The 15,971-nt window shown below is 43.6% G+C and overlaps 1 protein-coding gene and 1 long non-coding RNA gene across 3 annotated transcripts in view; one reads left to right on the top strand and one right to left on the bottom strand.

The window, feature by feature from the left end:
* Positions 1 to 15,971, top strand: part of cntnap2a (contactin associated protein 2a) — a 212,935-nt gene that overhangs the window by 194,530 nt on the left and 2,434 nt on the right. Inside the window, exons 20-25 of one of the 2 annotated variants that reach the window (XR_003889730.1) lie at positions 1,723 to 1,959; positions 4,583 to 4,810; positions 5,439 to 5,572; positions 10,380 to 10,473; positions 10,690 to 12,595; positions 14,892 to 15,024. Coding sequence is in view for 1 of the 2 variants with exons in the window: in XM_029842494.1 (XP_029698354.1) it covers positions 1,723 to 1,959; positions 4,583 to 4,810; positions 5,439 to 5,572; positions 10,380 to 10,473; positions 14,892 to 15,164; positions 15,643 to 15,714 (1,038 nt within the window). In the remaining variant the exon portion in view is untranslated. Of the gene's footprint in view, positions 1 to 1,722; positions 1,960 to 4,582; positions 4,811 to 5,438; positions 5,573 to 10,379; positions 10,474 to 10,689; positions 12,596 to 14,891; positions 15,165 to 15,642; positions 15,715 to 15,971 lie in introns of those variants that run through there. The other variant, XM_029842494.1, reaches the window with a different exon arrangement.
* LOC115251186 (uncharacterized) lies at positions 5,757 to 7,283 on the bottom strand. Its single transcript, XR_003889732.1, has 2 exons — positions 6,603 to 7,283; positions 5,757 to 6,528 (listed from the first exon to the last, which is right to left on the bottom strand). It is a non-coding gene; the product is annotated as an uncharacterized lncRNA (long non-coding RNA).

Genomic DNA, 15,971 nt, shown 5'->3' with positions numbered 1-15,971 from the left:
TTGTCTCATTTTTTGTCTTTTTTTTCTTCCTTTCACGGATCGGGATCTTTGCTTGTGACTTGTCTGTCACTTTTGCAGGGAAACCAGCCTCGCTCACCTGCCAAGACAGTAGGTAACATTTAATGAGTACAGCCAACGTCTCTGTGATACAGACAACGCGACGCTTTGCAGTGCAGGAAAAACACTCTTTGCTGTCGGTTTCCTGCAGCGGTGGTTAAAGTTTACGACTAACGCGAAATGCAACTGTCAGCGCTCCAGCACCGCTGCTTTTTGCTCCGCATTACTACGAGGTTGTGAGCAATTACCACGGATTTGGGCTGAGAACATTTTCATGCTGGGATCCATCACTAGCGAGCCCATTATGGACATTTAAGAGAGACTGGTGGCACGAAAACACATCAGTATAAATCAACAAATATAAAGCACTTGACTGCTAAAATGGGATTTATATGTTAATCTCTCCCTGCAGGAGGTTAGAAAGGCTTTTGAAATGACATTTAGACCATATGAATCAGAAATACTCTATAAAACCAATAGAAATGTCATCCCCACACTATAATCAGAGAGGCTTCTTCTTCAGCAGAGAAGAGCAAACAAAGACAAAGAGGATTTGCAACATTATGGACATCCAGTGACGATGAACTGTATGGGAGGATTTGAATAGAACAGTGCAAATTCATGATATTAAAAAAAGGTCTATTCTAAGAAGTCAGTAGTAATGAGTGCATTCTACTAGTCATAGGTAGGAAGTGGGGAGATCTTAACCCTCAAAGACTTGATTTTAAGGTTGAGATTAGCCTAACCTCAACCTTAACTAACCCTCTAACCGTTAGAGGGTTAGTTGGGATGGTTAGGGTTAAGATATGGAGTTTACTGATGTATTATGTCTATGAAAGTCCTCACAAAGGTAGAAGTATTGTGGTGTGGGCAGGAGCAGGCATGTGCGAACATGCATTGGTCTCTGCAGGCCTCCAACCTGCTGTCTGTTTAATCAGACACTGATTTAGACCTTGGTAAACAGGTGGCAGAAAACCACCAGCCAATCAGTGGGACAAAATAGATTAATTAACGGATCCACTAAAAGTCAAATCCAATGTGAGAACGGAATGTGGAGGAACGGCCCTGAAACCCGAACCTCTTCCTACATGTGTAGCCTGTGATTGGGAGGTCTGTAATATATGTGCTGCCCTGCAAAAGTAAAGCTGTTAAAGTACCAAATTGTAGATGATCAACAATGTTGTCTTGAACGTCTCCGTAATCAAAAACATCAACTGATGGGTTTTTCTAACTAATGTGCCCCTCAGCTCGTGTTAACGATGCCGTTCAAGAGTGAGCCCATGCGCCTCGTTTTCTATACTATTTAACCGTCTCTGTGGGAGGATCTATACCTGTGGGTGTGTGTTAGTGAACATGTTTATCGCTCCAGTCATTTAGGTTCCCATTAATCTATTTAACGCCCCTGCTCTGTCCAAGTTAATGGGTAGTTAGACTGTAATGGTGCGGGCCCAGAATGACAGTGGAAGCAGTTTGCAGGAACGGCTGTCGACGCCCCAAGGCTGAGCCCTGAAGCTTATTTTCACATGTTGGCATCAGGTAACGCCACGTGCAGTCACGCAACCGGCGGCATGAAGATGCTCATTTAGACAAAACCAGTTGAAGGGCAAAGTCATTTTAAAATTGCCTCTTATGCATTTTAACACACCCCTTTTCCACCCTGCTCAGGTGCCCCAGGGGGTCAGAGGGGTTTCCTAGGCTGCATCCGAGCCCTGCGAATGAACGGCGTCACCCTCGACCTGGAGGAGCGGGCCAAGGTCACGCCCGGGGTTAAACCTGGGTGCCAAGGCCACTGTACCAGCTTTGGGATGTACTGCAGGAACGGAGGGAAGTGTGTGGAGAAGTATAATGGCTATCTGTGCGACTGCAGCGCCACCGCATACGACGGCCCCTTCTGCACCCGAGGTGAGAGGCTTTTTACGGGAGCTCATTTCAACTTGAGCAGGTGGATTGCGGGAATATAAAGTGCATCCAACTGTTTCTCATCACGAAAACTGCAATTTCAAGACAAATCTTTTCTCCCACCAGGTAATATTCAATATTGTGCTTTATTCTGCCTCTCTCCAGCATGGCGGGGCGGTTTTGCTATTCCCTACCCAGTCAAGGCCGTCTCCCTTCATTCTCTCGTCCAAGTCTTTGTTGAAAGGGCACCGCGATATCAATTTGTGTCCCTCGACCTCACAAAACCAGAGTCTAATAGCCGCTTCATTGCCCAACGCCCTGCCACAACTGTCGCTGCTTCGCATGATTGTCCTCACCTCCTGTTCAGTTTAACGCCACAGGAGCCCAAAGTGTCTGCACTCATCATGAAAGACATCAACACACAGTAATATTACACTTAACCACCAATTCCACCTGACATTTGAGAGCACTCAGTAAATAATGAAAAGGGTGCAAATGCTGAGAGCCGAAAGGACAAAAAAAGATTCAAACCGTTTTGTTACTCTGATTCTCTGGTTTGATATGTTGCTCTGATGTTTTAGCTTTCTGCTGAGACGTGTTTGTTTCACGGGAATTCGTTAGTTTCAGAATTAAAGTTCAACCTCCAAGACAGGTTTTCATTGAATACTCTCGGGAAAGGAGCAACAGTGCTGTCAGGCCCCTGCTGCTGATCCCAAAACTTGAATTCATTTATTTCCTAAAGCCCAATCGTACTTTTTTTTCATTTATTATGTCCCTGCACTCGTGGCAGGGGGGTGATGAGATGACAAGTGTGCATGTCTGTGTGCGAGAGACAGAGAAGCAGACAAAGGGGAAGAGCACACCCTTGTGTATGGGTGTGTGTATGAGCATCTTCTTCCTCTCTTTTTCCGCCTGCGTCAGCATCATCTCTTTTTATTTCCTGTTGTTCTCGTCTTCTTTTCACCTTCCCCAGCTCTCTCCCTCACTTCTTCATCAACTCTATCTTTTCTGTCTCTCGATATTTCCTCTTTTTCCACCATTTAAACCCTTTCCAGGCTCCTCTTTTCATCCTTGACTCTTCGTCGTTTCACTGTGTGGTCCTTGTTTTCTTGGTCCAGCTCAGACAAATGGAGGGAAATGTTCTTTATGTGATCCAACCCATATACCACTGTCTATCATTTCTGAACCAGAAAGCATCCATCTGTTCAATTAACACAGATTTTCTTCTGTTCCTCCTTTCCCCTGTACCATTTCTCCTCCCATCCTGACAAATGCATGAAGGCAACCATAATTACATGTCATATTTTCATTATACTCATATTTACACACTGCTTAGGGGACCCCACTGCATATTTTTTTTCTAATTCTCTCATTCTTCTGCTTTTCTGCCCCCAAGGGCCACACCATGCTCATGTACCACACATGGACACACACAATATGAACCACTGCATGTTTACACAGCTCCCTTCCCAAAACCTCCCTGTGTGCTCCCAGAAAACACACACACATAAAAAGTCTCTGCCCCAGAGCAGAGTTTTCTCATTCCCTCTCATGCTTCCAGACGATTGTGTGAGCCACTGCACAGGCTGTGGGCAAAGAGTTCACTGCTCTACTCAGCAGGCTGAAGGAGACGGAGACAGATTACAGATGGACCTCTGCTAGCAGTGGGCAGAACAACAACAGGCCTCTTCATTATAAGAAATATTCTCTGTATAATGTTTGAAAGGATTTTTCCACCTATCAACATGCAAATTAGGTGTACAGTGAAAGAGGAGGTTTGTAGCTACCACAAATGTCAAAGTGAGAGTTAGCATGCTAACACCATTTTCTCTTTGACTCCAACCGTCTCATCAATGGACAACTCACTTTGTCAGGTTTTAAAATATTATTTTAATTTGCATTTTGCTGTTTAAGCCGTCGGGGCCACTTTTTCCCATCTTCAGGATCTACATTTACCTTTATGCTCATTTTTGAGTCCACGGGTTTTGTATTAATGGTAATTAATGTCTGAAAGTGCAGTTTTTAAAGAAGAACTTTTCGCTCTCTTTCGTCATAATGTGCATAATTACATATTTTCATGGCTGATGTTCCAGGAAAGGCAAACATGTCAGGAGAAAAAAAATCAAATAACACACACACATGGGGGGGGCTGCTGATTCCATTTCACGGACACACTTACACATATGCATCTTTTAGAGCATTTTTAACAGTGATGAGAACATTACGCATACACATACAGCGAGTTTAGTGTCAGAAGCATGGGAAAAAAAGCACTCTGGGCTTCACCACAGTAGATTATAAAAATCAATAACCCTGCCTCCTCCCCCCAGCATGGCTGAAGCAGACCAGTACTGTTATTGTACTGGTATACAAATCACTGCTGGGTTTCAGACGCGGGGGCAATTTAACACTCACTTTAGTGGTATTATCAACTCAGCTGTGTTTATGACTAGTCTCACATTACCGACAGCTCTATTCCATTATGACTGACTTCATGAATTCGCCCCTGCAGCTTCATTTCCTGTTTCAGACGTGCATGTGCAGGCATCTCTTCAGAATTGCCATTTCTGCTTTTTGTTCCCTGCATTTGTTTGCCATATTTATTTATTATTCATTTCTTCTCCAGATATCGGAGGTTTCTTTGAGATGGGGACGCTGGTCAAATACAACTTCCCACCTGCAGCGCTTGTGGACACCAGCAAGACGACCCTGCACCATCAGCCGAAAGCACACGCGGTGAACCTCACTAGGGAGGACGTAGCCTTCAGTTTCAGTACATCCAGCGCTCCAGCTATACTGATGTACGTCAGCTCCAAGACGGAGGACTATATGGCTGTCATTTTGAGGCATAATGGTACAACCCACACACACACACACACACACACACACATACACACACACACACGCACACTTACACTATATTGTGAAGTTTTACTGCAAAAATGTTCCAAGACTTTCAATGCAGCACAGTTTAGGAAGTTCTATAATCGTTAGAAACCCTCCTCTCTTAATGGAATCCAACCGAGCAGCTCACAAAGTGGAGCGCTTTGAGTTTTAATATATGAACGTTTGGACGCAGAGATTCTGTAGCGCCATCTAGTGTTTGAGCCACCCATGTGCACAGTCGTTCAAATGAAAGCTCTCAGGCTACCAGAGTGCTGCCAGAGGTTTTTGGCTGCAGACTCGGAGCCCTGAGACGGTAAATATCTATAATCCCCTGTCAAGCGGTGGGTCTTTTGAATCATTCAGTGTTTCCTCCACTATTCCTCATCCCCACTGGCTCCATCACTTCAAAAGGAAAACTATATTTTGGCCTTAAGTGCTCAGTTCAGTCTCAAAATTTTTCAAAGGTAGATAATGACTAGAATTAGCAGACCTGTTTAGTGCCTATTGAATTAATTCTGATGTTTCTGCAGCCACGGCTTTATAATTTTTATTTATTTTTTTTAAGACAGCACAGCTAACAAAGTGTTGCTCTCCAGGATCATTACAGGTGCGTTACAACCTGGGAGGGCTGAAGGCGCCATTTTCCATAGATGTCGACCAGCGCAACCTGGCCAACGGACAGCCACACATCTTTAACATGTCCCGCATCAACAGAAGCATCACTATACAGGTACATACACACACACACACACACACACACACACACCTCCTCATATTTCTATCTTTCTTGGGATGTAATAGCTGTAACAGATGTAATACATTACCCAGACCCCTACCCTGACCCCAACTGTCCCCACTAACCCCCTGACGCAAACAAGAGCTCATAGACATACAGTTACAGGAAGCCAAGTGCATCCTACGCAAACAAATCCACACTCAGGCTATAGTAAACACACACATACACAGTCCTGGACTCTTCCAGCTCAAATGTTTGCATTAGCGTTGCAGCATCCTGCTCCACTCCAGCTGACTGTGATGAATCTGCTTGTCCTCTGCTACTATTAATCCACTTCCAGTAGGCAATATAAGTACTAACAGAGAGCTCATTGATCCGTGTGTGTATGTGTGTGTTGTGTCTGCACTGCAGCAGATCAATAGAGCCAAACTTCGGTCAGTAACTGTCAACATGGAGTTAGAACTAGTTAAACTGTTCAAGTCTTTGTTCCAGGTTACCGGTAAGTCACAAGACATATTCTGTTTTTATTCAGCTGGAAAAAAAAGTACATCTGTTGCTGCCTCTCTGTGGATGGTGTGGAAATGCTGGTTCTGAGGCCCAACATCAAGAGAAATGGAGAAATGTTCAAAATAAAAGGCCTGATGTAAAGTAGCAGTCTTGCAGTGACCATGACATTCACCCCAATTCAGTGTTAATAAAACTTGTGAGTGTCAACAGGTCACATCAAGGATACACCTAGGTTTTAGGTTTTTCCAGGACCTGAAAGCAGGCAAAACGCAGTGGTAAAAGTTCAAGACCAAGTCTTTTTTCAAAAGATCGAATTGGCAGTCCTCCTGGACCGCAGGGAAGCACTCTTCCAGTCTTCCGGGACAAACAGAGAGCTCCAGCGCAGAGCCAACACGGGAGTCAGGTCCTGCGTGTTCTACAGTCCGGCAGGGAGGCATGGATACCTCGAACGAGCAGGGAGATGCGTATCAACGAGTTGTAGAGCAATCAATGAAGAGGAATCAAGAGTGAGCTCTACCATGGCGAAACATCAAAACTCTCTGACGCTGGTAGACAGGCTCTCCGTCCTTAAATAGGTGGCCTGATGAAGACTGCAGACAGGGGCGCCTGCCTGCAGCGCCAGCTGTTGCCAATATCGGCTCCTCCACGCCCCCTGCAGGAAAAAACATAGAACCACACAAACACACGACGTGGAACCCTGGACCCAGACAACACCAACTTGTTGGTGGCAGATGAAACGACTAAGAATTTCCAACAATAAGGAAGAGAAATAAGGCAATATTGCAAGGTTTTCACTGCCATTGTGTCCGAATGAATGCTGCCCAATTTTGCTCACAGCTGTGCATATCTTGTAAGGATTAGGACTTAAAGACTATCACCTGGCTGTCCTTCTAATCCGGATCCGGTTGCTGCTTCAGTGAAATGAAATGTTGGCCAGAATGAATCACAGACCTTTATAATATCTGATTCACCTCACTATCCGGAGAAATGACCTCATCCGCACTGGAAACTCATCACCGGCATCCCAATGCTGCGGTGAAAAATACAAACGGCAAAGGAAATTAAACATCCAATGGAAATCACTCTCATTTTCTGGATGGATCACCTCCCTCCACTGCTGATCACCCCAGCGGGAACACTTCAGCGCCTCGCTTTTACCGCCACGGAAGATGATTGGAAAACGCCACACGAGCCTGCACTCACGCACACGCGCACCCATGCTTAGCAACCCTGTCGGCTCACGATTAGTTATGCCTAGATATGGATGTTAAGCTCAGTGTTCAAGGCGTGACTGAAATATTAAGTAGGTCTTTCCCCGTTTCGCATGCTGCATGCGCCTCCCTTGCAAACCTTTTTCTCCTTAATTGATGAGTTTAACTTTAAACTATTAAAAGGTCAAAAATGACGAGTAATTTGCAGATGTGAATATGGGAAGGCAAGGAAAACAAGGTAAATATTGTTGGGAGGGTGTGAGGAGAGAAAATAGATGGAGTTTGCAGATAAGGCTTGAAAGGGAGAGCCAGTAGGCATGCTAACCAAGTAACTTTGATAACTTTGATGCAATTTTTTTTTTTAAAGTTCCTGCCTCCAAGAGTCTTCCCAAATTACAAACAAGCTCCTCATATCCACTCGTAAACAGACACGGGCATGAATACCAACAGGCAGACACGCAGCACAGATCCCATCAGGTGAACTCGCTTTAAAGGCTTCCTGGGAATCCTGGAAAAGCACAGAATCAACTAAATTAAGTGCGCTTCATTTCTCTTTATCTTTCCTCGCCCACCATCTTGTTTCCCCTTTTACTTCAACATAAAGAGGAATTTAATCACATCAGTCATGTTCAAGTGATGATAAATGTCTCTAATCTAGTTTTGTCTGTTTAACTGTGCCATTAAAACCAGGTGTGAGATTTGTTGCAGGTAGGTGACATCTGCATTCAAGGCTAAGATCCAGATGTAATCACAGGTTATGTGGACTTTTTCCAGCTTACTATTAGCACCAGGAAGGTGACCAAGCCATTATGGTGTGCGGCACAACCAGGAGAGCTTTTGAAGCTGCTTTTATCAGCAATGTAGCGGCGTCAGGGAGGCAGAGATGCTGAGTCATGTGCAATAACGCTCAGTTTATGCTGTTGGCTCCGCCGGAGGATCAAATTCAATTTCCAGCCTTAAAAAAACCTCAAAATGATCCGAGTGATGACCTGCAGAGGCCTCACCTCTCTGCTGTCAGTGCTGAAACACTTTAAACTTGCCTCTATTTTAGCTGGAACACAGAAAAGAGGGGGAAAAACAGTTGCTGAATAAAATATATAAAGAAGAATCACTGATAAGTTATCTAGCACTTTATAGTCCTCAGACCTTGGAATGGGGTTACATGTATGTGCTTCCACACCCGCTGCATGAGCATAAGCTCTTTAAGCAGCCTGTGAGGTCTCGTCGGGTTAGCTCGCTATCAAAAGGCGAGATCAGAACACACTCTCGTCTCTCTATCTCCATCTTTCCCGCAACCTCCGTAAGAGCTGTGAAATAAAGGGGAGACATCCCCTCAGGTGCCAGACGTTTCATCTGTTTCCTCCTCTCTTCTGCTGTTTGCTCTGATGTCATGAGCTGGGGGTCCCTGTTCACTAGCTCATTTGCTAATCTCTATTAGCTTTCATTTAGGAGTTCATTGCTTTGTGTGTTTGTGTCTTTGTTGCCATTAAAGATTGATTAAAGGAACACAGGCACTGTAAAAGCAAATGATTCCAGGTTGAATCTCCCTATTGAAGAGACAAAATTGGATTTCTATTCAAGTACATAGTTAAGGAAATAGATTTCACCCTTTGTTAACTTCTTCTTTGTCTAATTTTACTTGTGTTAGCAACCTCGGAGGCACCAATGGCACCAAAACCGGTACAAATAGTGCCACTTCAAAAAGGAATAATCATGGAGGCGCTTTTAAAATGAGGTCTCATCCCCAGCGTTGCCACCCAACCCCCCCCCGTGGACTTTTACATGAGGTTTTGGGGGCCCAGACGGCCGCGCCTGGCTGCACAGCCAATTTGTTTTCCAGATAAAAGTAAATAATCAGAGCACAGTTTAATTGTGTCCCATTATCCCCACCCTCCAGGCGCCACAGCAAACAAAACCCACACAATGCTCCTCGGAGAGCGGCCTTTTGGAAAGGATCTGATTACAGCACGCTGTGTGAATGCATGTGTGGATCTGTGCGTCCATGTGTGTTGGCACATCTCACTGTGGTTGTGTGCTTTTGGCTCTCAAAGGGATATTATTGGGATGTTTTTACCCCAATTATAGATATTTCTGTAGGTAAACAAGTCCAGAAGGGTCGGGGCTGCAGGGCTGATTACAGCTGTAACCAGAGCAGGTGAATCCACAAACAGCAGAATCTCAAGCAGCAACAGCAGCCCAGCTCAGCTCTAACGGGCCACAACAGCAGCCGTACTGACACACGTTTCTCCTGCACGCAGGAAGCAACATGCAAAAAACTACTTTGTGGATTTTCAGTCAGAAGTGATTCATTGCAGCTAATTGGAAACTTCAATGAAAGAGCAATAACAACTTAATTACGTTGCATGGATATTAAATTCATCCCTCCCACCTCAGATTTCATCATAACATTCATGTCTGTAAACACGCCGCGCATGCAACCTGCCTCGCAGCCCATGAGGACAAGAACCTCCCAACAAATGTGTGATTGTGACACTGCTCTGAAGAGCTGTTTGTTTCCACCATTATGTAAGAGAGAGAAACAAATGACCATTTTTAGAAAACAAATCAGCACATGTGGCCACATTATTGCCTCGCACACAGAGGCTGTCTGTCTTTCTGCCTGTCTGTCTGCCTGCCTGCCTGCCTGAAAAACAATCTACTACGTTATGTAACCTTGTTTTAGTCCAATCTTTTTTTTTAAGTTGAACCACCGCCATTAAAAAGAGACCAGTTAGATCTCTCTCAAAGCAGAGGTCTGCACTCTCTAACTGGAGTTTTTTTTTTTTTCTACTTTTGTTGTTTTGGTTTTTTAAATAATTATTACCAACAATTTACAGTTTCTGGGTGAAGACTAAGAGTGTTCACTGATTATGGCCTGCTGGCTCCTTAACACTTTCAAGGGTTAGGGTTAGGGTTAGGGTTAGGGTTAGGGTTAGGGTTAGGGTTAGGGTTAGATTGAGTAGATTTTGGATCCTATATTTTAATGTGCACATAAAACTCAGATGGTTTGTGTTGCTTTTAGTGGTGTTTTATCTCAGAAAGCAACAGAGCTATTGTGATGGCTCTGATTGTTTGTCTTTCAGTTGGATCATTACCCCCCAGTCAGCTACACCCTCCCAGATGCCTCACACACCAACTTCAATCTGGTCAAGACATTGTTTTTGGGCAAAGTCTTTGGTGAGTCCTGCCACTACACAAATATTGTTATTATTTGCTTTTAAGGTTCTTGTATCTTGTGTTTGTATTGATCACATTAGGTCGTAAATTAGTTTAGTCAATGTTTGCTTTGAAATATTATTATTTTGTGTCCATATCCATGGTGTCCACACAAATTTTCGTTAATTTATATTTAAATTGTTTGATTCATTAATCTTAATTGTGTTTTCTCTACAGGTCTGAGAAATGTAATTCTAAATAGATGCTCGTTAACACCAGAACATAAACATTTTCCCTTAAATGAAAGGAAACTGTAATTACATGCTGTGGCCACCAGATAGAGCAACAGCAACGCATGAAAAGATTTGAAAAATAAAAGTTGGATTTAACTATTAACCAATGTCTACCAAGTTTCCAGGAACTTTTAATTATTTATATCGGTAAAATATATTTGGTAAAAGGTTTTACCAAAAGATATTTTAATCTTCTTTATTCCCAATTAATCCTAATCTACACCCACATCAGCTACTTTTTCAGGCAGAGTTTTGGCTCTAATGTCTTATTTTAGTGATAAAAAAGAGAATTCCATGCAGAAAAACATTAGATTCAAACTGATAGTTGGATCTAAAAGTGAGAAGACGCACAGAAGGTTCATTGTGACAAATAACAGAGAGGAACCACAACAAAAGAGCAGTGGTGAGATTGGGTTTTTTCCACATCTGCTCTGATCTGTTTCACTTCTGTGTCAGAACACGAGAGCTGATGTCAGACAGCGATCAGATTCTCTTCCCTCAGGAAGACAGAGACTGTGTTTCATCCTCACGGCTGACAGCGATGTCACTTCCACTCTCCCCCTGATCTGTCTGTCTGTGGCACCAAAGCTGCCAAAACACCAGAAACAAAGCAAAGACAGGAGCACAGTTCAAATAAAATAATGTTCTCTAGAGGTTAATCCAGAATGCAGAGGTTTAGGGTGTTCTGTTGTGCAATGGCAACGATGTATATATGATGTGCTTTATCGGATGCAGGGATGAGTTGGCACTTTGTGCTTTTGCAGTTATGTATGCTGAGTTGGAAGGATATGTGTGTGTGTGTGTGTGTGTGTGTGTGTGTGTGTGTGTGTGTGTGTGTGTGTGTGTGTGTGTGTGTAGGAAGAGATTTCAAGCTAAACCCATGTCAGAAGGTGACAGTGATCATTACAACTCAGCCGACTTGCACAGGCATCCAAATTCCACCTAAATGTGATTTTCTCTCTTGCTTCTGTTTTATTTGGATGTGCACACTATTGTGACCTTGACCTTTACGCCCCCATCTGACATAAGTAGTACAATAGTACAAGCAGTGACTGGGTCTGAGCGTGTGTGTATCTGCTAATGCCTCTAATCCAATTGTTTATCATCTCTACTACACACTATTGGATTTCTTTGCAGACAAAGTTGCCTCCATGTACACAAGAGCTGCTGGAAAGCTGCAGGGTCTTGTTTACTTCAACTGTATAACAAAGAATTGTCTTAACAGGCACATGCGGCAATGTATCATGCACGTTGACACTGGATCATTAGGAACATTTAGGAGCACAGTTGAATGTTTTCAAATGTAAAACTCTGTGATTCCGTATGGAAGACTTTGAGTTTTAATGTTTTGGTAAACAGCCTCATGCAGATGATGCCGCCTGAAGACCTGCTAAAGGATCCACAAGACAGCGTTCCATGATGTTCTGACCCAAATCCTTTATCAGCCATGTGGAGAATGCCTGTGCACCAGTTAAGCAAAGTAGCACATAGAAATCTGAAGGACATCCAGACCCAAGGAGGCTGTGTGTGTGTGTGTGTGTGTGTGTGTGTGTGTGTGTGTGTGTGTTTGTGTGTGTGTGTGTGTGTGTGTGTGTGTGTGTGTGTGTGAATCCTGAATCCACACCATTGTGAATCCAGTATCCAGGTTTTCTGCAGCTGCTGCTTGAGAGCGGGGGTTGACTGCACTGCAGAGGGAGAGAGAGACAGAGAGGAAGAGAGGGAGGTTAGGACTGATAGAGAGAGGGGGATGCTTGTCACTGTAGGTCTTTAAGGATCCACATATCAGAAAGGAGGAACAACAGGAAACAGGCTGGTTTGTTTTATATTCTGTGTAAAGACGAACTACAGAGGTAATTACTGTCTGCTGCATGTGTGTGCATGTTTGTGTGTATCTGCACGTACCTGTGTGTAGTTATTTGTATGCAGTCTCATGCATGCTTGAAGGAATAATTCAGTTCCAGTCTCTGTTATTCCACATTGATTTAAAGCAGGTTTTTGGATGGAAATCAAGAAAAAAATGTATTTCCAACGAGTGTTTGCAGCTGAATTGTCCCAGAATTCCAGTGTGTGTCAGTCAAGGACAGGACAGGAATTTCAAAATTTGCTGGTCTGTTTGGATAATGTTTTTGGCTTGACCTTTGCAAAATGTGTTATAGTTAAAGAGAGAAGTGAGAGGTGATACAGATGAATACACCCGACATTGCATGCCCATAACTATTATTGTTCTTTTTGTTTACCATTATCATCACCCATGTCCTCATCCAGGAGCCTGTTTTTGATTTCAGTTCCAATTGTTTTTAAAGATTGTTGCACTTGAACTCAAGCACTGAAAAAGTTGCTTTACTTTTATTAATTTTACTTTGTTGTCAGACTTTGCAGCAAAGTCAAGATGCTTAAGTTTGAGGCGAATTCTTTTAAAAAAAACAAACCTAAAAACATGACGACTAGGTGTGTATCAGTGTGTACTGCTAAAGTCATCACAAAGATTGAGGCATTGACATTAACAGTCATTCTGTGTCTCGAATGCATCATACCTTCACTAACACCCCCCACCCATGCACCAGCTTCCATCCGTTGCCATGACAACTGTTTGATCTCCTCTACCCTGCCCTTCTGTGTCATCAGCCTTCATCACCTTCTCTTCTGCACACACACATACACACACACACACTTACACATCCCTTCACCCCACCCAAAAAGATAGAACAATTTAATTTTCCTCCTGCTGGTCTGTTCAACCTTTGAATTATTCATTGGATGTTGCTGACCATTTTGTTAGTCCCCCTGCATGTTTGAAAGTGCAATTGCGTGTGTGTGTGTGTGTGCGCGCGCGCGTGCGTGCGTGTGCGTGCCTGTCTTTGTTTTGATTTTAATCATCTGTGATGGTACTTTTCATTATTTCTCATTGGAATTGAAGCATTATTAGTTATTTCCCAATCAATATCTTGGTGTGAGGAGCTGTTGCTGGTATTGATCCATCTGGGATTAATGATTCCAACCATAAACAGATGATTTTTAATAGTTTTTGTTTGTCATGGCCTTTAACTACTAGGTGGTTTTAAGGGATGCTGTGTTCTGTGGCTGCATGGATGCAGAGCAGCTCCACACATGGCTCAGAGCTGATTAGTATTCATAAACATGTCTTTGTAGTGATCAGCACATGTTCAGACACACGGGGGACCTTACTGATGCACTGGCTCCACTGGACTGTTGCTATCTGGATTCACCTCGCTGCAAAACTGTCATGTGTGTCTCTGCATGTCATTCACACACACATACACACACATTTTTCATATTCTTCTGCAAAGACAAAAGGCTGACCAGCATGAACAAGCTGAATGAGTCGGATGTAAGAAAAATATTTGCATAGTCAGGATTATCGCAGCGCTATTCCTGGCAGCACACTCAATAGTGTACACGTACACGCTCTGATTTTGGACCCGTCCAAATGGAATCATCACGGAGGAATTGAATTATAACCATGTCCAGATGCTCAAAATCCCAATCATCTACGATAACATAATTTATTAACTCACACACACACATATACACGCAGGCACAGAGATAGAGAGAGAGGGAGCGCTGTCCAAACAGCTGCTCTGTTCACTTTGGGTGTGGCACAACAGAACACCCATGCATGTAAAAACTGGATCAATCTTCAAACACACACACACGCACACTCATCCAATTCAACACTGCAGATGGTGAAGGTCAGGTGAAGGTCAAAATAACCCCCCAAAAAGGAAAAAGCATTAATAGAACCACCTTATCTCCAAAGAAGCAGCACAATGAAAATAAAGGTTTTCTATCATATTTTCAATATGCCAAGCACAGGAAATGCTGCCCAATGCTACTGAATAATGATTCTTTGAACAGAGGCTCAAGGAAGCTGCCATTGTTCAGTTAGTGCAGCAGTCACAGAACATCCCAGAATATTTGTGGTTAGACCTCTTCTGAAAAGTCAAGGCAAGCTTTCTTTTGTACCAATGTGTCCGGGAACTGGATTTGCTCTTTTAAAATTGTCCTACCACTGTAACACAGTGGAGATTCAAGTCACCTTAGGCTGCTTTGAGCTCAGTTACCGGATGGAGCCAGGAAAACCGGCTAGTAATTCCAGCTCGTCTCCAAACCCGTGTCTCCACACAGAAACTGGACACGTAGACCCGCTGCTCATCGAGCAGTACAACACCCCGGGCTTCATCGGCTGCCTGTCGCGGGTTCAGTTCAACGGGATCGCCCCCATCAAGTCCGCGCTGAGAGGCCCCTCACAGGCCCAGACAACACCGACAGAGACGCAACCTGCGGCAGCCTCGCCAGTGTCTTACCAGGGCAAACTAGTGGAATCCAACTGTGGGGCCTCACCCCTCACCATCCCGCCAATGTCAGCCGCAACAGATCCCTGGCATCTGGACAGCACAGGTGAGAATTATTCCAGATGGCCTTTAGAAAGGGCCAGCACGCCAATAATGACATTGATTTATGCGTGAAACATCCAGAAAATGCTAACGTGGACGTTAAATATTGATCTGATGGCCAATTATTGAGCCAGTCCAACCATAAGAGGCGTTTATTAAAACAAAAGTAAATAAAACTTAAATTTATGGTGCAACTACCCCTTCAATCACTCAGTGTTCACATTGGTTTGGTTTTTACTTTCTTCCGTCTTTGTTGCTCACGTTTTACCTCTGGAGAGTTTGATGATGTCAGCAGCAGAAAGAGCTGATATGGGTTGTTTGTTGTTGGGGGGTTGGAGGATGCATGTCTGCATTTAGGGACCATGTGTAGAAGCTCAATTTACAAATGAAACCCGTATATGAAGTGGAGACATACATATAATGTAACCGTCTCCTTTACCACAGAAATGATTGGACTCACTGGGATGTTTTTATACCTTCAGATGCAGAATTTCCCTTCAATGAGGAAAGAGTGATTCCTGATGGGGTCAACAGAGACTCAGCCATAATTGGAGGTAAAATGAAATATATCCTGTGTTTTTTACTGCAAGAAGTTAAAGGAAGGTTTAGTCTAACTTCTCTGACAGTTCTCCACCTGCTCAGAAAGCCGAGTTAATCTGAGAGGACTGCAGTGTAGCTGAGTCCAGGGGCACCTCGGTCTACTCTTCACCTCACAGCAGTTAGGAAATGCTCCTTCAACAAGCAGTGGATGTCAGCTTTGCTATGCTGTTTGGTTAATATTGATAAAGGTTAACAATGCTCACAGAAAATT

The sequence above is a fragment of the Takifugu rubripes genome, chromosome 10 (genome assembly GCF_901000725.2).
Source record: "Takifugu rubripes chromosome 10, fTakRub1.2, whole genome shotgun sequence".
Lineage (NCBI taxonomy): Eukaryota > Metazoa > Chordata > Actinopteri > Tetraodontiformes > Tetraodontidae > Takifugu > Takifugu rubripes.
Note: the sequence above shows the minus strand (reverse complement) of the source record. Positions and strands in the feature narration are given on the sequence as shown.